At 57.3% G+C, this 26,310-nt stretch overlaps 1 protein-coding gene across 1 annotated transcript; it reads right to left on the bottom strand.

Annotated features, from left to right (window-relative positions):
- Window positions 1–73: 73 nt before the first annotated feature.
- Window positions 74–25,492, bottom strand: LOC104338880 (maestro heat-like repeat-containing protein family member 2B). Its single transcript, XM_075431069.1, has 39 exons — window positions 25,379–25,492; window positions 17,771–17,871; window positions 17,357–17,535; window positions 16,740–16,876; window positions 15,959–16,081; window positions 15,345–15,510; window positions 14,872–14,970; window positions 14,451–14,602; window positions 14,043–14,186; window positions 13,512–13,604; window positions 13,112–13,196; window positions 12,887–13,000; window positions 12,418–12,491; window positions 11,855–11,974; window positions 10,778–10,885; window positions 10,425–10,593; window positions 10,032–10,072; window positions 9,618–9,759; window positions 8,665–8,717; window positions 8,150–8,257; window positions 7,787–7,906; window positions 7,488–7,610; window positions 7,236–7,358; window positions 7,028–7,189; window positions 6,678–6,800; window positions 6,556–6,609; window positions 6,355–6,422; window positions 5,875–6,004; window positions 5,674–5,769; window positions 5,101–5,205; window positions 4,766–4,889; window positions 3,718–3,827; window positions 3,128–3,280; window positions 2,155–2,300; window positions 1,762–1,924; window positions 1,278–1,471; window positions 725–862; window positions 414–525; window positions 74–227 (listed from the first exon to the last, which is right to left on the bottom strand). The coding sequence occupies exons 1-39, from the start codon at window positions 25,490–25,492 to the stop codon at window positions 189–191; spliced, it is 4,605 nt and encodes a 1,534-aa protein (XP_075287184.1). The 3' UTR covers window positions 74–188.
- Between the last annotated feature and the right edge of the window lie 818 nt (window positions 25,493–26,310).

Here is a 26,310-nt window from a genome sequence, read left to right as displayed (position 1 = left end):
TCAGTTCGTCCCACCCTGCTCCCAGTGTCCCCTACTCCACCCAGTGCCTCCCTTTCCCCCTGCTACCCCCACACTGTGCCACCGGGCAAGCGATACGCTCTGCTTCAGGCAGTTTTTGGTGAGCTTTATTGAACTCCCTGGTGCTGGCTGGGGCCAGGTGTTGCAGAAGGACTCCTCCAGCGCCCGCCTCACCCCTCGGGACCTGTCACACCGTAGTGCTGTAAGAGCTGCAACGACACAAGGAGCACCATGGGGACCTGGTCCCAGCCAGGCGCTCCTCTGGCTGTCCTGCTCCAGGGACCCTTTCTCCAGGGATCTTCCCCCAAAAAAAAAAAAAAAAAAAAAAGACATCCCAAGGAGCAGTATCTCAGTCAAACCCCTCTGAACCCTTCCTTGCCGACCCCCTGCCTTACCTCAGCAAAGAAAGCTACAGCTGTCACCCACAGCTTCGCCGAGTGGGAATTGAGCCATGCCGAGAGGTTCTTCATCAGACACGGCGATACGAGCTCAGCGCGGAGCAGGACGCTGCGCAAGGGAGCACAAGCGAGGGACACACAGTTACCCCGGAAGGCCACAGGCCAGGTCTCCAAACCTCACTTGCACTGACGCAGACACTCTTCTTCTGCTCAGGACAGCTTCCCAGGCACGCCGGAAGGGTCCCGGCAGCCACTTCCCCGGGCACAGCTCCACTGGACGTGGCCAGATGCATCCCTGGGGCTCTTACCTGGTCAGGAGAGTCACCCCATCAGGGTGACAGAGGGGATTTTCCAGGAGAGCCCAGGCCGCCTGATTCGTCAGCAGCCGCATCCATTTGTCAGCCAGGCATCTGCCCAGCACCTTCTCTAAAGCCACAAGGAAAAGCCTGGGAAATGAAACCAAACACAACACAAGTCAAAACGCAGTCAAACAAAACAACACAACACCACAGCCACAAACCCAAAGAAATTGGAAATCACAGCAGGTTAGGGGAAAAATTCATCTGTGGCAAAGCTAAATACCCCTGAAATGATGCTTCAGGGCCTGCAAGACTGCAGCTAACGACACTGGCATCTTCTCCATCCCCCAAACCCACACAAGCAGCAGAAAACCCACGTCCCTAGCTGACTCCGTGCTACATAACCACGGCAACACCTACTACCTCTTCCCACCAGCGCTTTGCCAAGAATGATGCGGGTGCCCGCGAGGGGCACGCTCCTCCCGCTGAGGGTCCCATCAATGCACATGTCCTGGCAAGGGGAACTGAAGCCAAAGCTTCAAAGGAAGCTCCGGCTCCTTACCTGCAAGGCTTCTCCTCAGCGATCCCGCACTCGAGGAACAGCTCTCTCCAGGTGCTCAGGGGAGAAAGCGATCTCTCCTCACCCAGTGTTTCACTGGCCCACCTCAGGAGGCTGGGAAGCAGGTGGGGAAGCAGCCGCTTGAGCTCCTCTGTGCTCCCCAGAGCTAGCACCACCTCGGAGATGGCATGGGTGATCTACAGAGGAACATGACGGAGAACCACCTGGTCAGGCAAGGCCTTTTCCACCAGCCTGGTTCCCTGCCTGCCTTGGGCAGGGTGCTTACTCTCCACAATCGTCACTTCTGCAACAGCCTTGTGCCTCAGGAGCACAAAACTGTCCCCGCTCCCCACACCGCAGGCCGGCCCAGCACAGCGCCCTGGGAGTCTCCACGGGCATCCACAAAGGGCACCCGACTCCCTCGCGCCGAAGAACGAGTTAGAAAGCAGAAGCGAAGATGCAGAAACGCGTCTGCTGTTGAACGTACCGTCACAGCCTCCAGAGCAGCGCGACGGCTGTGCCGCTCACAAGCAGAGTCCTCATCCTGCAGGCAGTTGTTCCCCACTCGGTTCAGTTTCTCTGCTAAGCACTTCAGGACCCGAGTCCCGATGGTGCTTCTCCCGAGGCTCCTCCACAGCTCCACCGTGTCTCTGTAAGGGAACAGACATTCACCTCTGAGCCTGTACCCTTGCAGTGCTGCAGCGCCCTCAAACCTTCTCCTCGTCTGCAGCGGGGCTTACAACGCTCCACTCGCGGTCCAGACACAAGCACAAGACAGTTCAGGCAGAAAAAAGACCTGCTTCTTAACCACCCCCCACAGCACAAGCAAGCTGCGAGGACTCTCTCTGACTACAGCGAGGGAGGTGGGTAGTGCACGTACCCGTCCATGGGCAGACCCTTCTGGAGGAGACAGCTGATCGCAGGCTCCCGGTGAGAGCAGGTGAGGAAGAACACCGCACGGAAAGAGAAGGGCCTGTGGGGGCTCTTCTCCATGTAGGTGTAAAGGGTCTGCAGGATTTTTGGCATCTGGATGGAAGAATGGGAGAAAGAAGGGCTCGGTGCATCCTTTACCCCTTCCTGCGGGGCCCAGGCACGGTCCTTCAGCACGTGAGCAATGCCTGCTCCCGTGACAGGGAGCCCAGGTCTAGCTCGAAACCTCGCCCCGTTCCACCCTGCCTGACCCTGGCTCATGGCCGGAGCTGAGCGTGCTCTTGGCAGCTGCACACGTGTGGCCTTGCAAGGCCACGTCTCTCCTTGCAGAGGAACCCAGGTCTCCAGGGACATTTTTCCTTGCCTCTACCCTCCTTTCCCAAAGCGCCAACCCCACGCAGAGGACCTTCCCCTGAAGGAAGGAGACTTTGTTTGTTTGGGCCTTTCAAAGGCTGACAGTGGAGAACAGGAGCCATGAAAGGGCAGGCACAGCACCAGGCCAGAGGCTCCCAGCCTCCAAACGGGCAGCAACTGGTGGCTAAAGGGCGGCCACCTCGGAGGCTGGGTAACACCCCAGCCGGGGAAAGCAAAGAGCAGGGTGAAGCGCGTCCCTGGGCAGCGAGGGCTGACAGTGACCTCAGAGGAAGGGCAGGAACGGCAAGGCGAGGCCTCCCAGTGACAGCTGCCTCCCTCATGGCAAGGACCTGGACTATGGGAGACGGCGGACAAGAGGTGCCCGTGTCCTTGTCACCAGACGGAGCGGACACCAGCAGCAGGTGCTAATGCACAACTCCAATCATCAGCAGCCCCTCGGCTCGGCACACCGGCGCTGTTTCTTGAGCCCGTGCCAACTGCACAGGGTGCAGTGCAACAGCCAACAGGAGAAAAGGCAACGTCGAATGGAAAAAAAAGTTCTCCTTTACCTCCGGGACTATTTCCTCGGTGGATTCCACCAGGAAGCGACACACCCACTTCCACACTGCCTTCACACACGTGGGTCTGACGTGCCTGAGGCTGTCCAGGACAGCGGTCAGAAAGTCTCTCGCCTGCGCTGGAGGGATGTATTTGCAAATGGCCTGGAGAGAAGTCAGGAACAGAAAAGACTGCATCACAGCTCTGCTCCAGCAATGCGGCAAGGACAGGAAGCTGGACAGGACTGCCAGTGTGGCAGTCATGGAGGGGGTGAGGGCTTGATCCTCCCGCTGTGCACACAGTGCTGTTTACATCTGATGCAGCCAACTGATGTGGAAGCGTCTCCCCCCGTGTTGTTTGCTTACAGACCACAGTTGTGTTCTGACAAGAGCACTCACTCACTCACTCACACACACACACACAGAGGATCTGCTCCAGCATGCCTAAAGGGCAGTCCTGCCTCAAAGCCTCCTCCTGCTTGCTAACAACAGCCGTCCTGGGCAGGTCGCTCCGGAGACAGCACGAGGCTCTGGAGGGGAGCAGGGGGATGTGCAGGAGCCCCGGAGCTGGGCCGCCAGCCCACTGCTTTGGGGCCAGTTACCTTTGCTATTGCGACACCGTTCTCTTTCAGAGTCTCGGGCTCTGGGCTCCTCAGCTCCTCACACAGGCGCCTGATCTCATCTGCCCCAGACACCACCTTCCTGGTCTTGGCTGAAACAAACACCAGGAGAAAAGAGGAGTCATGTCTACGGAAACCCAGCCTCTGGCCCCGGATACTGTTCAAGGAGAACCCAAGTGGTGGCAGCGAAGGCCACAGGGAAAGCCAGGCCCTCCTGAACTCGGTGCAGCAGGGTTTCCTGAGCTCGAGAAGCGGCTGACAAATCCCAGGCTGGAAAGATCCCTCTTCCTCCCTGAACTATTTGCTGGGGCTGCAGGGTTTCAGCAGCCACCGGCCTCTGCTCCCAGCAGCTGTGTCCCTGATTCCCACACAGGCCACCTTCGTCTCTGGGACTCGGGAAAACTCCCTGGGACTTCCCCAGCACACGCAGACCCCGCTGCCTGAAGAGGAAAAGGGTGAAAGACAACCCTTTGCAGCACGCGCCAGGCCTCCTCCCCACCCACTTTGCTCTGGGCAGCAAATTGGCTTCCCCTCTTGTGCTCGGCAGGAGATGTCTTCCCTGGCAGGGGTGAGTTTGGAGACTGCCTGGCTAGCTGCCTGTCTCTCCAGGCTCAAGGGAGCGAGCAAAGGGGAAGGCATCCTCTGAAACATCAGGGACTTCATCCGAGCAAGGTGGCTGACCAGCCTCTGCCTCTCCTGGCATGTGGAGGGGGACAGACGTTGCGGGGGACAGTTCCCAGCGTTGGCGACAATGTCCTGCCCTCAGACAGCAGCAGGGGATGGCCCTGACCACCCACCATCACACGTGCTCCGAGGAGGTGGGACTCAGCCACTCTCTCCCAGGGACCCTTCCTGAGACGGCCAGGGAGGCAGAGGACTTACAAGCTGGGGGCACAAAACCAGCCGAGCACCTTGTCTCCCGCTTCCCTCCCGGGGACGGGGACGGGCCCTGCAGGATCCCGGTCGTGCCAAGCCAGGAAGGGAGGAAGGATCTGGCTGAGCACAGCTGGGAAGCGCCCGCTCTCCTCACCTTGTATTTGGAGAAGGTAGGCAAGGCAGAGCCACGGCCTCTGGTGGATCGTGGCAACGCAGTCGCAAGTCAGAGTGCCCAGCAGTCCCACCAGGGAGCCGAAGCCATTCCAAGGACGTCCTCTCTGCAGGGAAGAGCAGCAGGGAAAGGGTCGCAGGCAGCCCCAGCACCCGCTGGCCTCTGCCGCCCATCCCGCTCCCTGAGTGGCCACTGGCAGAAGGGCTGCCCCGTGATCCCAGAGCCCCGAAACCCAGCACCCGGCCAGGCCGGGCTTTCTTCCGGGGCCATCAATGATGGGGAGGGGGCACAGTGGGACACAGGAGGTCCCTACTCACCATCAGCTCAAATCGCTCCTTGTAAGCTCCCAGCACATGGGCTAAAATCCACAGGGCTCTCTCCCGCTCCCATTCTGTCCCCGAGGTGAGCCAGTCCTTCAGCACCTGGGGCAGGGCACATCTCTCTTACAACCGGCGTCTTTCTCTCCCCAAGATCTCTCTCCATCTCCCTCCTTCTCTGGCCCCTTCCTGGCGCAGCCCCCAGCCCCACCGAGCACTGGCACTGCTGTCTCCACCGCCCCGCTCTCCCCCGCTGCCTCTGCCCTCAGACGGCTCTTGCCTCCCTGCCAGCGGCTCCCCACTCCAACCTTCGCCCCCGGCTGCTCTCGTCCAGCTCCGGGCTGGCTCCCGGCCTTCCCTCTGGCACGGCCCACTTCTCTGCCTGTCCTGAGGCCACATGGCCGGGGGCTCGCGTCCCCCAGCTCAGCCCCTCGCCCCGCACAAACACACAGCCTCAGAGCGAGGAGCCAAAGCCCTGCTTTCCCATAGCAAAGGTATCCACCTCTTGCCACCCTCTGCAGACTCAATGCCCTGCCCCTCTGACGCTCTCCCTCTTGCCCCAGGGCTACTCACATCGACCACGTCGTCCAAGCTGGTCGAGCTTGCCTCCGCCTCCAGCAGAGTTGCTATGAGGTGGCCCAGATCTTGCATGCATCTGCTGTGCAGAACCTGAAGGCAGGAAAGGAGAGCTGAGGTTCTGCACCATGGGGACGGCCAGGGCACGCTGAGCTGGGAACCTGACCCAGAGGTGGGCAGGCACTGGCCGCTGGGTACCTGAACGTTTACAGCTGCCTTCGCTGCCTGCCTTCCCTTCTGCCTCTCAGGCGGATAGGACACGACACTGTGGCAGCACACTGCCAGCAGCTTCCGATTGTCCTCCTGGCTCAGAAGTGGCCTCAGCTTGCTGGCCAGAGGAAAAATGAAGAGAAAAAAGAAAGCGGATTTACTTGCCCTCTCCAGCGTGCCTCAAAGCACAACTGGGTTCCACCTAATCAAGGGCCCCAAATACAACACGCCCAGCCCACGCCAGCAAGCCCTGCCTTCAGCTCCAGCAACTCCTGCCTCTGCCCAGGCAGTGGGCAAACCCCCACCCCCAGGTTGAGGAACCCCCAGGGCTCCCTTCCTTCGGGAGACCCCCACAATGGGGAACAGCCTCCCGCTCCACAGCCCCAGCAGCTCCCGGCCCCAAGCTCAAGTCACTTGGGCTGGCTGGGGCGCACTGGGAGGCCCCAGAGCCCGGGGAACAGACCTCACCTCAACTTCTCCAGGGGCTGCAACACTCCATGCACCAGGGAGTCCCACGGCTCCCTCTCCAACCAGTCCTGTGAGGCCCAGAGACACAAGCACAGAGTTGGCAGCCCGCAGGGGCACGGGACAGCCCTCCCCTGCTGACAGGCTTTGACAGACGCTGCCCCGTCACCCCCATGGATGCCCCAAGGCACCCAAGGGCCCCACCAGCTCGGGACACAGCTCCAGCAGCTCCCACCAAGCCGACAGACCATCGTGCCTCTGGGGAAAGCAGAGCATGGCGCAGCCCCAAACTCCCCTGTCTCACTGCCCCAGCTACAGACACTCACCAGCAGGGTCCACATCACCTTCTGCTTCAAGCCGAGCTCAAAGCTGCCGCAGTCGCCCACAGCCTGGATGGCACTGCTGACCTCAGTGACGCTCTGCACCAAGGCCAGCTTGAGCTGCCAGTCCTGAGGGCAAAGAGAGCAAAGCACCCCTTGAACTCTTGGAAGGGCTGAGGGGTGCAAGAGGAGCATGGGCAGAGGGAACCCGTGGGGGGTTTGCATCTGGATGGGGAGAACAAACCCGTGCTTGGGGGATCTTTAGAAACAGACCCACCATCTCGGTATGCCCCAGCCCCGAGGGGCTGGAGCGAGGGCACCCAGGCAGCCCTGCCCTGCGCACCCCGAGCTCCTACCCTCTCTCTGGCTCCGCAGAGCTGCAGAATGTTGCCCACAATTTCTTTCTCCACGCAGGCGAGCAGCTGCTCCTTGGGTGCACACAGGGCTATGCTGCTGTAGGTGTGCATCAGAGCAGCGCAAGTGGCCTGGGCTCTCTCCTTATTCTGCTGCTGCTGTACCTGTGTCGACAGAGATGCCCCAAGATGTCAGCCCCAGGACTGCCACGGGCTCCTGCGGCAGCTCCTCGTTCAGCCGGGCACCTCCCCGCAGCTCCCCGAGCCGCCAGCTCCGGGGCCGGGAGCTGTTCCCATCCCGCAGCGTGGGTTCTCGCATGGGGATGGGGAGGAGCTGCACCCAGCACAGCTCTCGGGGAGCTCTTACAAGAGGCCTTCTCTAAATGCAGCTGCCGCGGCTTGGGGAGAAGGGGAAATCAAGCCAGAAATGGAAAGCTAAACAGCAAAACCCTGGATCGTTTACCTTCCAGCCCGTGGAAGTCTGACACAGCCAGTCTCCGGTGAAAGCGGAGGAGAACATTGTCACCGTGTCCAAGACCAGGTGGAAGTGGTTCTCGGCAGCACGGGACACAACAGAAATCATGCCCTGCAGCCGCAGAGAAACGAGGAGTCAGCTCCAGCCCAGGCACTCCGCCGTGGCCAGCGACAACGGCCAGGTAGGACGTTGCAGCAAGGGCGAAACGGCAGCAACGGGGAAGTCAAGGAGGCCTGGAGCAGGGCCAGGAGCAGCAGGGGATGCTCAGGACATGGACATCGCCTCACCTGGGCCTCAGGCAGCTCCATAGGGTTCGCCTCCTGAAGGAACCTCAGCACCTCCCCACGGACGTGTCCGAGGTCCCGACAAGCCGCCAGCGCTGTCCCGAGAGCCTTGTAGAGGAACAGCTGAAAGGGAAGAGGCCGAGCCTGAGCTGCAGTCATGGCCCGACCCGTCACGAGAGGGCTGGCCCCAGAAGGGCCTGACTGGCCCTGGGAGCGGGCGAAGCCAGCCATCACGCCGGGCTGTAGCCAGCCGCTGGGGCAGCCCTGGGGGACGCATCTTTTGGGGGAGGGGGAACGGCACGCAGTGGAAACCCCCTGTGTGGGCAGAGCATGGGCACCAGCCCCGGCGCGGGGCAGGGGACATACCTTCTCCCAGGAGCCGGGGACAGAGCTGCCCAGCTGCTGGCTCAGCTCCTGGCTCAGCCCCACGGTCCAGGCCCCGTCTTCGATGGGCTCCAGCGACGCTCGCAGGAACTGTGGGGAACAGGAGAGGATGCGAGTGTTCTCCTGGCCCTGGCCGGGGCCCTTTCCACGCCCCTGTGTCCCGGGACACTGCGCAGGGACAGCTGCCGGGAACGGCAGTCTCTTCCCCCACCCCAGCCAACCCTCTTTTCACCAGCCTCCCTCCTCTCCCAACACCCCCGGCACGCCGGACACCGAGGAGGCGGCCGTGGCCAAGGTGTGTGCTGCAGCGTCCCAGGGCACTGGCCATCAGCTGTGGCGTGTGTGCAGACAGCAGCTCCTCCGAGCGGGCAGGCACTACTGCGGGGGTGCCACGGGGCGTTCTGCAGGTGCCCCCACCGCCCGGTGCCGGCACAGGCAGCCCCGAGCTTCCTCCCACAGCTCAGCGCGCTCCCTCTTCTCCCCCAGGGATGCTGTACCTTCAGCATACGCTCCTCCCAGTCTGCAGAGTCCAGGGAGACCTCGGTTGTTCCTGGAAAGCAGAAAGAAGCAAAACCCTTGCTGCTATTGAAGCTCACAGCCAAGAAGAGCCCAGTAGTCTCCTCTGCGGTCACACGTCCCAAAAGTCCCAGGCCATCAGGCTGGAGAGGGCCTGCGAGCACCTACACCACAGCCCTTGGGAGGCCACAGACACAGGAGGGATCCCAGGGGCATTTGTCAGAGCCACTGAGTCAAGCTGGGGAAGGACGCGCAGACCGCGGCTGATCCCCACTGCCTGACTGCAGCTCCCAGAACAACTTGGACCACTGAGTGCCAGCACACACCGGCAACACCCGTTTTCTCCTGAATCACCCACCACTTTCTGCCCATTTCATAGAATCATAAAATCATAGAATCAAGAAAGTTGGGAAAGACCTCTCAGATCAGCAAGTCCAACCCTCACGCCAACACCACCACGCCTGCTCAGCCATGTCCTGAAGTGCCACATCTACCCGTTTTTTGAGCACCTCCAGGGATGGTGACTCCACCACTTCCCTGGGCAGCCTGTTCCAATGCTTCACCAGTCTTTCAGTAAGGAAATTTTTCCTAATAGCCAAACTAAACCTCCCCTGACGCAACCTGAGCCCGTCTGTGGCCCTGGGAACTTGGCCCTCCGAAGCCTGGGAGCTGCAGCCCCTCCAGCAGTACCAGTCCAATCCTTGCCCTGAACCCCCACCAGGACACGGGGGTGCCACCGTGACCTGCTGTCCTAGGGGACACCAACGGCCCCGTCCATCCACTGGGCCATGGCTGCCCCCAGCCTCAGCACTGGCTCCCTGGAAGGCCAAAGGCTGCGGAGCAAGCGCTGAGGAACTGGGCCCCATTCCCCCCCATCACGCTGGGACGCTGCATTTCCCTGCCCCTCGTCCCTCCCTCCCCACCCGCGCTTCACCTTCCAGGTACTGCAGCAGGGGCGGCATCTCGGTGGCCCACACCGCCGCCACGGCCCTGTGGATCCTGCCGTGGAGAGCCTGCAGCAGCCGCAAGGCAGCGGCTGCGCGTTCGCCGGTCTTTTCAGGAGCCGCTGCCAACACCTAGGCGAGGACAGGAGGGAAGGGTCGCTCCTGCCGCCGCAGCCACAGCTTCTCCCGCCACGGAGGGAGGGAGGGAGGGAGGGAGCTCTGCGGGCGGCCAGCGGCTTCACCAGGGTGCTGCCAGCCCCGAGGAAGGAGGGGGATCCCCGGCGGGCTCAGGCGCGCTGCCTCCTCCTCGGGGGTCCCGGCACTGGCCTCAACAGCATCTCTGCCGTGGGCTCTCCCATCACCCCCGGCCAGGAAAGTTCTTTCCTCAGGGCCGCGCTACTCACCAGCAGTCGAACCAGCAGGGCTTGGGGAGTCGGCAGCCGGGCTGCGGGGAGGAACAAAGGCTGGATGAGCGGACGAGCCCCCGCCGTGCCCTGCCCCTCGCACCTCCGATACCCCCGCACAGGGCTGAGAGCGGCCGTGCTGCCAGGGCGCTGGGCCAGGGGCTCCCGAGGGCTGCCCAGCGGGAGATGAAGGCAGCTCCGGCACGGCCGGGAACAAGCCCCGGCTCCCCAGGAGAGCCAGGTCTCTGCGCCGGGCAAGGGGCAACGCAGGGCAGAGCCCCCCATGCCCAGCAGCAGAGCCTGCCTCTGCCCTTTGGCTCTCCTGCTCAGGGCTGCGGAGGAACACGGAGACACAGACCGGACCGGCCCCCAGCCAAACCCAGCGGCACTCACCAGGGCTCCCATCTTGCTCCGGGGAGTTCACGGCATCGGGCTTCTCTTCTTCCTCGTGCCCCGCTCTCTCCTGCCTCTCCACGAGGGCTCGGAGGCAGCGGGACAGCGGGATCAGCATGCCGCTGTACTGGGCTGGCACCACGTACTCCAGAAGCCTCGGCCACAGGAGCTGCAGAGAAAGACCAGGCAATTCACCACAGCGGCACTTCCACTCCGCTCGCAGACAGAAAGGATGGTTTGCTTTTCCCTGAGCCTCGCGCGCTGCAGCGCACATCGGGGAGAGGTTCAGGGCATGGGGAAAAATGCCCTGAAGGGAAGAAGTGGCCGCTGCAGCGGGGCACAGGGTGGCTTACCTTGGTCATCCCTCTCAGAGAGACGTCCAGCGAGCCCACGATTTCCATGCACAGGGCTTGAAGAGCTTGTTCCTCCGGGTTTTCCCAGGCCAAATGGCCTTCTGCCACCTGCAAGACGCAGTTGCCCAAAGCCCCGTTACTCAGCTCCCAACCGACAAGGCTCAGACATGGCCCTCCCAGTGCTCCTGCAACAGCCTCCCAGGACCACTGACCTCCTGAAGGAGGACAAGGACAGCCAGACCTAGCTCAGGGACCAGTTCCCAGATGCTGGCAAGGACTGGGAAGTCTGCGAGCAGAGAGATGCTGCTAGTCTGCACGGTCCCTCAGGACCCAAATGCTGCTGTCATGCCAGTGCAGCACAGGTGAGGAACGTGCCCTTCAGCGGGGCTCTTCTCACGGCCAGACCTGGTGGCAGCAGGTCCGACGGATGCGGAGTGGAACCCAGCAGCCCCCTCCTGCACCCTGCTCCCGAAGCAGAGCCAGCCCAAGCCCTGCAGCACCGCGACGCACGCGTGTCGAAGATCCTCGGCAAGTCAGCGGGAGGCTCGGCCATCCCCAGCCTTCATCTCCTGGGCACCCAGCTGGAAACGCTCACCGAAGGGACTGCCAAAAGGCCTGTCCCCATGCCAGAAGGGACACGGGCCCCCAAGACTGCTCTCAGACGGGCAGGGCATGCTTTGGAGGGCCCCAGCACAAGAGCCCCACAGAAAGCTCCTCCAGCCAGGCCCACCTCCCTGCACTGGCTGCGTTTTGCTGATCATCCATCAGCATCTAAGGATGGAGGATGTCCCCTCCCTACAAGGTCCCTCCCTTCGGAAGGCAGCTTTGCTCAGCCCGTGGGCTGCACACGCAGTCCCGGGTGGTACGCCCAGGTGCAAACCCACACCACCCACCGACGCCTCCACCGACAGCAGCACAGACACCCATGAGGAGCGGCCATTTGGAGCACGCTCCGATGGCAGTGCTGGCGACGACGGCCCTGCAGCGTGGAGGTCTCCACGGCCAAGGATGCCCGCAGGAGCTCTCAGCACAGCCCAGGCACTGGGCAAAGCCCCGGCTGTCCCGCTCTGCCCTTACCAGTCTGCCCGAGATCCGGCCGAACTCGTTGAAGATGTGCCCCACCACATCCCATTCCTGACAGCTCTGGGAGCCAGAGCTCAGCAGCTCCCTGATGAACTCCACAACTGCTGTCTGCACCTGCCAGGGGAGACCGTGGTTACCACCCTCCTGGTCAACACCTTCGCTTGGGAGCCGCCTTAGTGGCTTGCAGAGAGATGGTGAGGGCATGGCAGCAGCTTTTGCTCCGCAGCTCAGTCACGGACTTTAGCACCTGGCTGCATGTGCATTTGCCCATCCGTTGTGACCTCCCCACCCCAGGCTGCCAGCTCTCCCCAGGGAGGAGACAGCACCCACCACCTGGGCAACGTGCTGTCACCTCCCCAGGCACTCCAACGCTGCCCACGCCAGCAGCAGCATCACCTCTCACCATCAGCTCTCCGGGGAGCACGAGGAAGCAGGGAAACGGAACGGTCGCCCAGGTCAGCCCCCAAACTGCCGCTCCTGCTACAGCCTCACCAGGCTCTGCCCCCAGGGAGAGGCTTTCTCTGCCGCCCTGGCAGCCCCTTCCCAAACCAGCTCACCTGGGCACTGGGGTTGCTGCACACCGACCGCACGGCCTCCACCAGCTGCGGCAGCTGCTCTCTTGTTGCAGGGTCTGGAACAGACACGGAGAGGTGCGCACTGAGGCAGAGCCCCCACGGCACAAGGCACCCCTTGAAGCTTCTGAGCTTTTCATACGTTAGCGGGACAGAAAAGCGGGGCCCAAGTCTGACTTCACAGGAGGCAGCAGCGTACCCAGAGCAACTCCGTTTCTAGAGGCACGGCTATTTTATAGGGATCAAAAGCTACGGTAACAGAGAACTAGAGAAATGGCACGGGTACAAGCAGCTCCTGCGCCCACCAGCCCGCCTGTGTCACTGAGCTTGGAGCATCAGCTCAGCTGGGGACCTGCTCTTTGCAGCTCCTTTCGGGTGCAGGTGCACCACTTCCAGCCTCTTCCTGCTCTCAGCCCACCAGCCCCAACCCCCGCCTCGCGTCCCAGGCACTGACCATCAGAGCGGGCCAGTTCTCTCAGCAGGCCCAGAGCTGCCACGCGATAGGCATTGCTCCTGCTGCTCAGCTGGCAGCGCAGAAACGCAATCGTCTCCTCCGGGTAGGTGCGGGCTGCAGAGAAGAAATCACGTTCTGCGTTAGCAGGCAGCTGCCTCCAGCTGCTGAGGACTGGAACAGAGCTGCCACGGCACAGCGGGGCATCGCCCAGCCTCCGCTCCTTACCCAGCAGCACGATGCAGCGGGACAGCACTGCCTTGCGACCCAGGCCAGGCTCTTTGGTCACATCACAGAGCCGTAGGAACAAAGCCTGTTTCAAAGAAATTCACGTCAGCGCAGAAGGGGACTGAAAAGAAGCAGCGCTGCCTGCCCTCCTCTCCCAGAGTCCTGCCACTCGGCCGAGAGGCAAATGGCCCAGGGAGCTGGGCTGCCCCTCGCTCCCCTTCCAGACAGCCAGGACCAGGCCTCTTGCAGCGTGCAGGCACCTCCGTGGCACCGGAATCACAAACCCTGGCGTGCTGCTGGCCTGCGGGAAGGTCCCGGCGGAGGGACGCCCTGCCCTGCCCTGCCCTGCCCGCCGGCAGCCTTTCCCCTCCGCGCAGTCCGGCGTGCGGGCTCCCCTTACCTGGCAGTACACAGCCGAGCTGATGGCCAGAGCCAAGCCCTGGGGGATTGGGCTCTGAAGTCCCTCCAGCGTCTCCAGCAGATAGCTGAGGTTCTGCAAGAGAACGGCGCAGCAAGAGGAGGCTCAAGCCACCTCAAGCCACTTGCGACGGGAGAAACCCAGCACATCTGGGCTAAGGGGAGTCCCTGTCACCAGCTCCCAGGGAAAACCCCAAACCCTCCTGGCACGGGGCTTCGTTGCCCTCCCCTCAGAGCAGCATCGGGACTGGACACAGCCCTGGGCATTCGAGCAAAGCTCTTCCCGCACGCACAGCCCCAGGGAGGTGGCAATGCCAGAAGATGAGCCTCACGGATGTGACGCTTGGCTCCCTCCTGGCCCCCCCCTGCATTGCCCTGCTCTTGCCCCAAGAGCGCACGCAAGCCTCAGGCCTCCTCTGCTCTCCCTGGTCCTTCTCAAAGGCCTTCCCAGGTCCTCTGGGCACTCGCACAGACCCACCCGAGCAGCCACGCTGGGCCCCACACGACTCCTCACCTTGGTGACCTGGGAGGTGTCTCGCACCTCCTGATATTGCTGCAGGAGCCAGAGGAACGGCTCCCAGGCATGGTATCCGTGCCGCTCCCCGTGCAGAAGGGCCACCGTCATGGCAGTCACTGCCCCGAGGACAGCCTGCTTGTCCTGGAGAGGGAAAGGAGAAGCCCTGCTGGGAGAGACAGCCTTTGCCCATGCTGCTGCCCCAGCCCTCCCCGAACAAAGGCCCCAGGACTCTGCTGCTTCCCCCCAGGGAGCCCCCAGACACAGGGCGGCAGGCTCCCGGCTTGGGGGGCTTCCTCGCCCAGACTGCTCCCTCTCCACCCTGCTCGCACCCCGCCGCGCACAGATGGGCCCGCTGACGTGGACATGCCCGCTGCGGCCCCAGGCATGGAAAGCAGCACTTCTCACCTCTTCCTCCTCGCAGTGCAGCAAATTCGCCACAACGTAGCGGAAGACCGGGTAAATGTCTCGGCACAGCCGCGCTTCCCGACTGCGAGGGAAGGGGCACTGCTCCCGGCTGCAGAAGTATGCGGTGACCCCTTTCGACCACTGCTCCACAACTGCACCAGGACAAAGGAGAAGGGAGCACATGACAGTCTGCAGCAGGGAGGGGACCTCTGTGCAGTGCCGCTGTGTCCTGCCCACCGCAACGTCCCAGGTTCCCCCTGCTCCTTCTACACACTCACAGCGCTTTGGGATCGCCAAGGCCTGACCTCACCGGGGGCTGACGCCCACCACGTTCCCTCGGAGACCGCGCGGAGCCATCAAAGGCCACCCCTGCCCCGGCAACCCCGGCCAAGGAGCTGCTCACCACTACCCTAACACTCACCGCTGCAGAAGGTGCGCAGGATCCGGCCGCTCCCCACCTGGCTCAGCATGGCGCGCAGGGCCAACAGCGTCATTCCCACAAAGGGGATGCACTGCAGGGCTGCGGAGAAGGCAGGGACAGAGGGACCGAGGGTCAGCGAGAGACACGGGAGACTGGGGTCAATCTCTGGCAAGGCTGGGGCTGCCGGGCCATGCCAGAGGGCATGGGGAGGGCTGCATTCCCCAAGGGGGACACAGCAGGGAAGCTCTCTGGGGAAACAGGGAGGACAGTGGGGGGCACAGACCCCACGCGTTTCTCTCCAGTGGGTTCCCACCCTCCAGGAACCGAGCTGCTGGCCGGCCCTGGCATGCAGCGGGGAGGCTTGGCAATTTCATAGCCCCCCAGCCCAACACAGAGCATTTAGGAAGGGGGAGGATCCCTGCTGCCCACTACCGCAGACCCCGACCCAAACCGGGAGGCCAAGGGTGCCGTACCGTAGCTGCGGGACAGTTTGCCTAGGGTGAGGAGCACAAACTCCTCCGGAACCTTCCCCATGGCCTTCAGGTGTCTCTGGAGCTCCGACATGACAAAGTGGAAGTGGGAGCGGGCCAGAGCCACCAGGACATCGCTAGCAGCCGTCTTCATGTCGTCTGTCACACCCTGGAAAAGCACCACAGGTTCAGCACTCCTGAGGAAACGGCTGAGGCACTCGCACAGGCTGAACGCCCCTGTCTCCCGTGCAAGTCCCCTTGCTGCAGTTGTGCTCGGGCCAGGGCGTCCGCTGCCTCTTGTACCCCGGGGCAGGCAAGCAGCTTCTCCGGGAGACGAGGGACACTTCTCCCCGGCACAGCCCTGTGCTGCTGCCTCCTCTCCCTCTCTGCGGAGATGCTGGGAACAAACTGTCGCAGACTCCAGACCCTCCCCCGTGGGGCCTCTCCATGGGGCTGCTGGGTGCCCAAGGTTCTTCATCAAGCCAGGAGGAACAACCTTGAGCTGAACCCAGCTTGGTGGGAATAACCGAGGAACATCTCTGCGCTGCTCTGTATTTCCCCAAAACCCAGGGGCGTAGGCAGGCTGCTTTGGTGGCCTTGGAAGAGAACAAGCTCACCTGGGCTGCCCGCATGTCGCTGGATGCCTCTGCTATCAGGCGGTTCACGATGCCGCCCGGCAAACGGCCATCGTCTCCCTGCAAGACGCTCTCCAGCTCCCGGTATATCTCCACTCGGTCACCCTGAGGACAGACCAAAGGGGAGGGAGCGATGAGACTTGGGACTTGCTTTGTCCTCGTTCCCGGCGAGCCACGAGAGAGACCTGCTGCCCCACAAATCATCTGTGTGCCACGGGCACGAGGGACCAGCTGCAGGCATCGCTCAGGACAGACACAGCCAAGAGCAAGATCTCCTGTGGCACCTCCGACACCAACAGAGAGCCAGGCAGGGAGACCAACTCCACCAGGGTAAGAGGCCATGCAGGAGCCCAGAAAGCCATTCCCGAGGCCGGGGAATGGCGGAGGTCAGAGGGAGAGCCCCAGACGAGGCAGGGGAAAGTGTGGGAATGAGACCATGCCCCGAGGAGGGGAAGCCATGAGCACCCTGCACCTTGGGGCCCTGGCACTGGGACAGTTCCCGAACCAAAGCTAAGGAGGGGCCTTGGGTAAAGGCGCTGCAGAGATGCTGGGGGTTACGCCAGACGCTTTGCCTTGCCCAGGAGAGCGCTGTGAGCTCCCAGGGAAAGGAGGGAGCCAGGGAGCAGTGGCATTTGTCCAGCTTGAGCGGCAGGGACGAAGCGCCTGCGGGAGGGCAGAGGTGCCGTCAGGCGAGATCCCCCTCTGCCGCTGTGCCGGGGAAGCCAGGGGCAGGGAGGGGGGCCCTCAAGCCCCCCGGCCTCACCTCATGGTCTTGCAGATGCTTTAGCAAAGTCCCCACGACCTCCAAGGCAGTGACGGCCACAGGGACAGTCTCCTTCTCCCTGCCTCCATCCTCAGGATGCTCAGGTCTGGACTGGACACAGCAGCACGAGCAGAAGGCTGGAAGAAAAGAAAGAAATGGTTCGCAGGCTGCAGGGCTTCCAAGCAGGGAGGGGTGAGGATCTTCACAGCCTCCCCCAGCACTCACCGCCCGTCCTGTGCTGTGGTGGCAAGAGGACAGTCAGTGGGATGAGGGGAGGGAGCCTTCCCCCCACTGCGGCGCCACTGGGAAGACCACAGTGGGAGACTGGGCCCAGTGCCAGCACAGCAGTGGGGACCCCGAGCTGGGCAGGGGATGGACGTGGGGCCCTGCCCCATGGGAGAGGAACAGGAGGGCTGGGCAGCCCCAGCTGCCCCACGGAGGGCAGGCAGAGGATGGAGCCAGAGCGCTCTCGGAGGTGCCCGGCAGCAGAATGAGAGGTGGCGGGAACGCAGCCCCCAGCACCCACCCGGGACGGGGACGCAGCCCCCAGCACCCACCCGGGACGGGGACGCAGCCCCCAGCAGGCAGCAGCCCCCAGCCTCCCCCCGGCCTCTCACCTCGGAGTGCTCGGAGCGCTCTCCTCATCATCCTGGCAGCAGGATCCCCTGGAGGGACACACAGCTCTCTCCAGGTCCTCCTCCCGCGAATGCCACCAGAAACTGGGGCAGCACCAGCTCCCGGGGGCAGGTATGGGGCCCGGCCATTGTGACCCTGCTGCAGGGCGCGGCACCTCACACTGTGACATGGGGACACAACAGCTGGGGACCGGCCCGGCCCGGACATGGCAGCATCCCAGGGACCCCCTCCCCGGCTCAGAAACGTGGGATTGCCCCATTCTCCCTCACTTGAACTCACTCGTGGTCCTCCAACAGTTTTGGCAATGACTTTCTCCCCACAGCCCTTCCCAGCCCCGTCCCCAATCCACGTCGCCCTCCAGGGACCCCAGGCAACGTGGTCTCAACGGGACTGACCTGGCCTTTTCCCTCTGCGTTTTCTCTCCCTGGTTTTCTCCAAAGAGGAGGCTCTTGCTTGTGTCCGTGGGTGCCCTCCCCTGCACCTCCTCCTTCACTCGCTGGTGAAGATTGAGGCAAAAGACTCGTGGAGTCCCTCAGCCTTCTCTCCATCCCGGGTACCCAGGTCTCCTGTGTCCTTCCAGAGAGGGCCCACACTTTCCCTAGTCTTCCTTTTATCACTGACATACCTAGAGAAGCTTTTCTTGCTGCCCTTGGCACCCCTGCCCAGATTTAATCCTGTCAGGGCTTGAACTTTCCTAGCCAGATCCCTGGCTGCTCGGGCAATTTCTCTGTATTCCTCCCAGGCTACCTGCCCTTGCTGCCACCCTCTCTAGGCTTCCTTTTTCTGCTTCAGTTTGTCCAGGAGCTCCTTGTTCATCCACGGAGGCCTCCTGCCGTTTCTGGGTGACTTCTCTGTTGGGATGCATCGCTCCTGAGCTTGCAGGAGGTCATCCTTGAATGTTAAAATGAGCTTTCTTGGGCCCCTGTTCCCACCAGGGCTTTGTCCTGATGCCGTGAAAAGCCGGAATTGAAGACTCAATGGTCGGCAGACTATTAAGCAGGTATTCTTTATTGCGGCGCCGCGCACACGGGGGATCTCTCCTCCAAACGCGTGCACCGAAGAGACACAGTTACTAGGTATTTATGCTATGTTAACATACATATTCATTACATTTCCAAGAAATGTTTATCATAGTAATGGCTTTTCCGAGAATTCATTAATATATGGTAATGTCCATCGCACATGTTTGTTTGGCGTCTCTGGGCAGGGGTCTTCAGATTATCCTGCAGCCTCCTTATCTCTGTAGTTTGCATACCTGTTCTCCCAAGGCCCAGGCGCCTAAAGGGATTATTCAGGAGTCCCTTGTCTTGCAACCGTCCCAATATTCACAAAGAACCAAGACTTGTTTCTGACCACTTGAAGTGATAACATCCCCTACACGTTACATTTGTTACATTTACAGTTATCAATCCCTCCTTTTCTTTTGAGGATTTGTAGCTAGAAAGCTATGAATCCTCACTATTCTATTTTGTAGGTATTATTTTCAAATTCCTGTAGTCCTTCATGCCAAGGCTCTGGGAAAAGTATTTTCCAGTTTCTACTTGGTGCCTAATCTTGTTCCTTTTCCAGTCACTGTATGTCTCAACTGAGGCCTGACAACACCAAAGGAAACATTTGAGAGGCATGCAAACAAGTATTCCCAAAACCACCAGTGTGATCATTCCCATGAATAATTGTTTCAACCACTCTAAATTGGGGAGCCAAGAGGTTAAATTTTGTTCCCCTACTTACAAGTGGGTTGTCTTCCCGTTTGGCTTGTCTCCATGATGTTCTTAATACGCCTTTAGGTATTTGGGACTGATTATATATTCGGTCCTGGCTAACTAGATGACCTATGGTACACATTCCCTTCCAACCCGCAGGGAGCTGCTTTCTGCTAATGCCATCACCACATAGCCACCAATACCCGTCGGGTATATTTACAGGGCCCGTCAGTGGCTGTGAGATTTGCTCTGTAAAATGTTCCACGGTTTACCCAGCCAATTGGTACATTCCTAAAATAATCCCAGTTCAAGGGGCTATAGGTTTCTAATTGGGTGCTGTTACAAAAATCTATATATATCGCGCCTGTCCCTTTCAAATCCCAAGTTCCTACTTCTACTGTAGTTTTGTTGATCAAATAATCATTCCACCCATCTCTGCAAGTACAATTTTTGTGTGTATGGAAGGGGGTCAGCACGAACAAGTGTTGGATCTTGCTTTCCATAGGCAGCTATTATTGCTGACCAATATCTGGGTGTTGTTATCTAATATCTGTAGGTCACATCTTGGTCCAGTCATGTAGTTCGAGTTGTCATGATCGCAGTATCCTAAAAAGCCTAGGTTTAACAAAGTTACCGCCGCAATCATAGTTTCAAACCGCCAGCCTTTTCGACCATCCATCCTGGTTTAGGAGCCTTCTTCACTCGGGAATAATGGATCCAGGCCGGTTGTTCTCTAATCTTGATTGCAGTGAAGGTAGTCAGCAACACCTGGTAAGGTCCATTCCACTTCTCTCTCAGTGGATCACCTGAAAAATTCTCTTAACATAAACCCAATCTCCAGGGCTAAATGGATGGATCGAGTGATCTACCCCTTTAGCCCTGGTACCCAAAACATTTTTACTAATCCTTTCTAATTGTTTTCCTAAGGATATAACATAATTCTGTAGATACTGATTTCCCAACTGGTTCAAATCTTCCCCCTGATATTTAGCCTGATATGGTCTCCCATACAGTATCTCAAAAGGGCTCAAATTTTCTTTGGCCCTAGGTTTTACACGTATCCAAAGCAGTGCAATAGGCAATGCTTGGTACCAATATAGATTCGCTTCTTGGCATATTTTTGCATCTTTTCTACTTGCCCACTGGCTTGTGGTCTGTAGGGCGTATGTAACTGCCAATTGATTCCTAACAGTTTGCTGACCTGTTGCACTACTTCTGCACAAAAATGCGTCCCCCTATCTGAGGAGATAATTGTCGGTACCCCAAATCGAGGTATTATTTCATTTAATAATACCTTAGTTACTTCCCTTGCTTTATTTGTTCTACAAGGGAATGCTTCTGGCCAACCTGAAAAGGTATCCATGAGTACATTATAATAAGTACCTGTACCCTCCTTTTCTTGGAAGTTCAGAGAAATCAATTTGCCAATGCTGTCCCGGTATACTTCCCTTCCCAATACTTCCTAACTGTACCTGGTTACCTGTATTGGGGTTATTTTTAAACATGTTTCCCATTGTTGGGTTACTTGTCAGACTGTAGTATACAAATTGTTCCCTATTAATTTCTGATTTAAAAATTTATACAGGGAGTCCGCTCCCCAGTGTGTCCTATTGTGTTCTTCTTTAACCACCCCCCATATCTGTTTAGCAGGGATTATAATTCTGCCATCACTTAAGTAGGCCCACCCCTGGGATGGAACTTGGCCCCCTAATCCCTCTATTAATTCTTCATCAGCTTTAGAGTACTCAACATTTTCTTGGTCACTCAGGTTTCTATTTCTATAATCTGGAATTAAGGCTAAAATCTCTTACATTCTCTCTGCTGCCTGTTTAGCTTCAGAGTCAGCCAACCTGTTACCTCTTTCCTGGTCAGTGTTACCCTTCAGGTGTCCTCGGCAGTGCATGATGGCAACTTTTGCTGGTAGTTGAACAGCTTCTAATAGTCGAAGGATTTCCTCAGCATATATAATGTGCTTCCCTTGCGCAGTTAGTAGTCCTCGCTCCTTCCAAATTGTCCCATGAGTGTGGACAACTCCAAAGGCATATTTGGAATCTGTCCATATGTTTATCTTTTTCCTTTTGTTAACTCCAGAGCCCTAGTTAGGGCAACAGTTTCAGCCTTTTGAGCTGATGTTCCAGCAGGTAGTGACTGAGACTAAACTACTTCGTCTGCTGTTGTCACCGCATACCTGGCCTTTCGAATACCTTGTCCGACAATGCTGCTTCCATCCGTGAACCAGGAGTCCTGTGCATCTTCCAGGGGTTCCTCTTTCAGATCTGGTCTGCTGGAGTACACAGTCTCTATGGTTTCTAAGCAATCATGTACCGATGGTTCAGAGATTGACCCGCTGAGAAAAGAAGCTGGGTTTGTAATATTAGTTACTACAATATTAATATCATCTGATTCAATCAGAATGGCCTGGTATTGTAGAAATCGGGATGGGGAAAGCCAGTGGTTCCCTTTTTTGTTCCAGTACAGCTGATACTGTGTGAGATCGGTACTGTGATCTTTTGCCCAAGGTGAATTTTCGGGCTTCCTGAACAGTCAAGACCACCGCCGCCACAGCTTGCAGACATCCTGGCCATCCTTTGCTTACTCCATCCAGCTGTTTAGCAAAATAGGCCACAGCTCTTTTCTAGGGTCCCAGATGTTGAGCTAGGATCCCCAGAGCTATGCCTTGTGTCTCATAAGAAAACAGCCAAAAGGGTTTAGTAACACCAGGCAGGCCCAGAGCCGGGACCTTCATTAGATCCTTCTTAAGTGTCTGAAATGCATTTTGAGCTTCTTTGGACCAGATCAATCAGGTGGGGTTGTTTTTCAAAAGTTCACATAAGGGTCTCACTATTATTCCATAATTATAAATTCATAACCAGCACCAACCTGTCAGTCCCAGAAAGGTCCTGAGCTCTTTTACCGTCTGACGGAGGGGAGTCCTGCAGATGGCTTCATTCTGTTCTGTTCCTAGTTCTCTTTGTCCAGACAGCTTGCATCCAAGGTAGGTTACCCGTTGCCGCACCATCTGAGCTTCCTGTTGAGAGACTTGATACCCATTTAATCTCAAAAAGTTTAACAAACTGATAGTCCACTGTATACAGTCAGGTTTTGTTTCAGTTGCTATTAATGTACTGTAAAAGGGTTCCATCTCTGGAGGAAGGGTTCCATGCTTCAAGTTCTCATGCTAGTTGATTTCTCAAGATTGTTGGGCTATGCTTAAAACCTTGGGGTAACACTGTCCAGGCAAGCTGGGGTTTTTTTTTACCCATGGTAGGATTTTCCCACTCAAATGCAAATAAATTCAGATTTTCTTTGGCTAAAGGCAGACAGAAGAATGCATCCTTTAAATCCAATACCGTAAACCATACTTGCTACCACAGGGTGTATGCCCCTAACAATATTATTCACTTCTCTTAAATCCTGTACTACCCAGTAAGTTCCACCTGGTTTTTTTTTGTTTTTTTTTTTTACTGGTAACACAGGAGTATTGTATTCTGATTCACACTCCACTAGTAGTCCATACTGTAAAAAGTTACCTTGTTTCCCCTCTTTTTCATTTCGTTTTTCTGTTGCTTAACTTCTAAGAACTTTGCTTTTTTTTTTTCTTTCTTCATTTAGAGCAGCAGCTAGCAAAGCAGCTTGTAACTTGATACCTTTCTGTTCTAATCACTTTACACAACCCTTCGGAAAATCCAGAGGGGTTTTCCTTTTGGTTTTTTTTTGTTTTTTTCTTTTTTCAATACCACGTTAAACTTTTCATCTCCTATACTTTTTAATTGTCCACAAAACCGCATCAATTCTAACAACATATCATAATTCAATTAATTGTTTCCTTGTGAGGGGATCACCTCCCTCCGAAGCTCATGTTACAATAAAATAACTTCTCAACTTCTCCACCAATCGGTTAACACAACACACAAACACACACACACACACACACACAACCTAGAAGCGATCTTTTAAAATCCTTCTGTTTACAAACTGTATCACCTAAGTAGAACAATATATACATGCAAACCACTTCAGTTAACATGTTTATATACATTGAGCTCTTTCAAAACAATATATACAGTATATTTAATACATACCCCAAAACCAGAGTCCCTAAATGATCGATCAATGCCAAATAACTAGAGAACTTGTAACCCCACAATATATACCAACTTGTATTTTAAAACCAATCCCCAAATTCCCAACTCAATTCCTAAATCATGCCGATTTTCTTTAAGCAAACCAAACCCCATACATTATTAAGATGTTGTCGAGTGAGGGGTCTCCCCCTACTTTTCCCAATGTTGCCGTCTAGATCCTGGGAGAGGCTCTCAAAATCCCCCCCATGGGAAGACCCTGCACTGATACTTAAGAAATCATAAACCACGGCCCCGAAGACTCAGAGTTCAAATACAACAGTCCCAAGTCAAAAACCGGAAATCAGCAGAACATACCAAACGTACGTGGTGGGTTTTTTTCTTTTTTTTTTCCTTCACCATTTTTTTCTCTCTTTTTTTTTTTCTTTTTTTTTTTGACTTATTTGTCTTTCACACAGAGGCTTCATACACAGTCACACAAGCTTTCCAATGTGCTAGAAGACATCCTAAGGGGCTTTTCTTTAAAATACCACTGCTTTGCTGTCCCCCATTTTACTTTGTTGATTCTGTACCTCTGTTAGTCTTTATCTTAACAATTTTAATCTGTCGTCCCCTTCTGTCCCGCTCTGACCACGTTCCAAAAATGTCACAATTAATATTCTGGTCACAAGAAAAGAGGTTCACCGTGCAAGGTGGTTTTTTTTTTTTTGGTTTTACGATGCCTGATGGGTATGTTAACAAGCCAGTATCCGAGATATCCGATATCCGAGTTCAATACCAACAAATCCGTATCGCCAGAAGTACAACTTAAGCGGGTTTCCTAAGCGTACCATACCGAATGTACGTTATTACAGAAGTACAAAGCTTAACCCATGCTTGTACCAACGCACAACTACCAAAAGCACGTTATTACAGAAGTGCAGAGCACAACCCGTGCCTGCACCAACGCACCAATACCCAAAAGTACGTTATTACAGAAGTACAAAGCTTAACCCATGCTTGTACCAACGCACAATTACCAAAAGCACGTTATTACAGAAGTGCAAAGCTTAACCCGTGCCTGCACCAACGTACCAAGACGTACACCCTCAGGCACTAGTAGCCTGGTGTACAGCGCTCAGCGTAGGACGTCTCCTACAACTTACGAGAACTCTCCAAATGACTGGTCTCACATACCAAAACAGAGAAAGAAAGTAAAAAAAAGAATACCTTTACTCGTTTAGATGGTCCTTGTCTGCTCCCGCAGTGATCCGAGTGAGGCGAGGAGTCCCTCCGGGAAATCCCAGGGGTACCCTAGGGAGTCCTGTTCTCAGCGGGTCCTGCAGCCGAGCAGAGCGGGTCCCATCTGGGGTGCCAGAAATGATGCCGTGAAAAGCCAGAATTGAAGACTCAATGGTCGGCAGACTATTAAGCAGGTATTCTTTATGGCGGCGCCAGGCACACGGGGGATCTCTCCTCCAAACGTGTGCACCAAAGAGACACAGTTACTAGGTATTTATGCTATGTTAACATACATATTCATTACATTTCCAAGAAATGTTTATCATAGTAATGGCTTTTCCGAGAATTCATTAATATATGGTAATGTCCATCGCACATGTTTGTTTGGCGTCTCTGGGCAGGGGTCTTCAGATTATCCTGCAGCCTCCTTATCGCTGTAGTTTGCATACCTGTTCTCCCAAGGCCCAGGCGCCTAAAGGGATTATTCAGGAGTCCCTTGTCTTGCAACCGTCCCAATATTCACAAAGAACCAAGACTTGTTTCTGACCACCTGAAGTGATAACATCCCCTACATGTTACATTTGTTACATTTACAGTTATCAGTCCCATGGTACTCTACTGAGCAGGTCCCTGAAGAGACCAAAGTCAGCTCTCCTCCAGTCCAGGGCAATGAGCTTGCTGTGCGCCCTCCTCGCTGCCCCAAGGATCTCGAACTCCACCATTTCACAGTCACTGCAGCCAAGGCTGCCCTTGAGCTCCACTTTCTCCACCAGCCCCTCCCTGCTGCTGAGAACGAGGGCCAGCACAGCACCTATCCCTGGGGGCTCCTCTGTCACCTGCAGAAGAAACTCATCGTCAACGTGGTCCAGGAACCTCCTGGACTGCTTCTGCCCTGCTGTGTTGTACCACCAGCAGATATTGGGGTGGCTGAAGTCCCCCATGAGGACCAGGGCTTGTCAGCGTGAGGCTGCTCCTATCTGCCCGCAGAGGGCCTCACCTGGTCGGTCTTCCTGGGCTGGTGGCCTGTAGCAGACCCCCACATTATCATGTCATCTGTCCCTGCCCTGCCTTTAATCCTGACCAATGAGCTCTCCGTTGGCTCCTCATCCATCCCCAGGCAGAGCTCCATGCACTCCAGCTGGTCACTGCCATAGAGGGCAACACACCCCCCCCCCCCCATCTGCCCTGCCTGTCCTTGCTAAAGAGCCTGTGTCCTTCCATCCCAACGCTCCCACTCCACTCACAGGAGCCATCCCACCACGTCTCCATGATGCCAGCCAGATCATAGCCCTGCAGGCATGCGCACGTCTCCAGCTCCTCTTGTTTATTGCCCATGCTTCGTGCGCTTGCCCAGAGGCATTTCAGTTGGGCTCTGTGCCCCCCACGGGTGTTTGAGCCACAGCAACCCTCCAGCAACTTCCGAGATGCAAAACCTGCAAGGCAGATCCACCCCCTCAGCTTCCAGTGTGAGACACAAAGCCCTCAGCTGGCACTGTGCCGCTGAGCCAGGCTGTTCCAGACCCTTGGGATGGCAACCGAGGTGCCCACTGAGCGCAAAGAGCAATGGGATCATCCGGACCTGGGGAAGGCACGGTCCAGGACACAGAACACAGACGGAAGCTGCAGCTGCCCCGCCCGGAAGCACGCATCCCCTGGAAGGGACCGCATGCCCTCTCTCTGCCCAAACCTGCCAGGAGCAGGGAGCTGGACTCAAAGATCCTCGTGGGACCCTTCCAGCCTGAGGTATTCTATGATCCCCCTTTCTGCCTCTGCTCAGAAACAAGACAAAGTTCAGCCTGAAGCCCCGAGCTAACAGGCTTGGTTCACCTTCAGAGAGGACCCACTCACAAAGCAGAGGGCACATTTTCCTGCTCTGAAACTGAAGAGCTCCTGCAGTCCCAAGGGAGGGCAGAAAATAAATCACAGTCA

Source organism: Opisthocomus hoazin, chromosome 9 (assembly GCF_030867145.1).
Source record: "Opisthocomus hoazin isolate bOpiHoa1 chromosome 9, bOpiHoa1.hap1, whole genome shotgun sequence".
Taxonomy (NCBI): domain Eukaryota; kingdom Metazoa; phylum Chordata; class Aves; order Opisthocomiformes; family Opisthocomidae; genus Opisthocomus; species Opisthocomus hoazin.
This window is presented reverse-complemented; position numbering and strand designations above follow the sequence as displayed.

Bases quoted from the DNA above. Each gene is read 5' to 3' on its own strand.
- LOC104338880 (XM_075431069.1), bottom strand. From the start codon at position 25,492: ATGGATGAGGAGCCAACGGAGAGCTCATTGGTCAGGATTAAAGGCAGG. The intron at 9,760-10,031 runs GTGAGTAGCGCG...GTCCTCGCCTAG, and splicing joins CCCTGCTGGTTCGACTGCTG to GTGTTGGCAGCGGCTCCTGA. The intron at 3,281-3,717 runs GTAACTGGCCCC...ACTTCTCTCCAG, and splicing joins ACGGTGTCGCAATAGCAAAG to GCCATTTGCAAATACATCCC.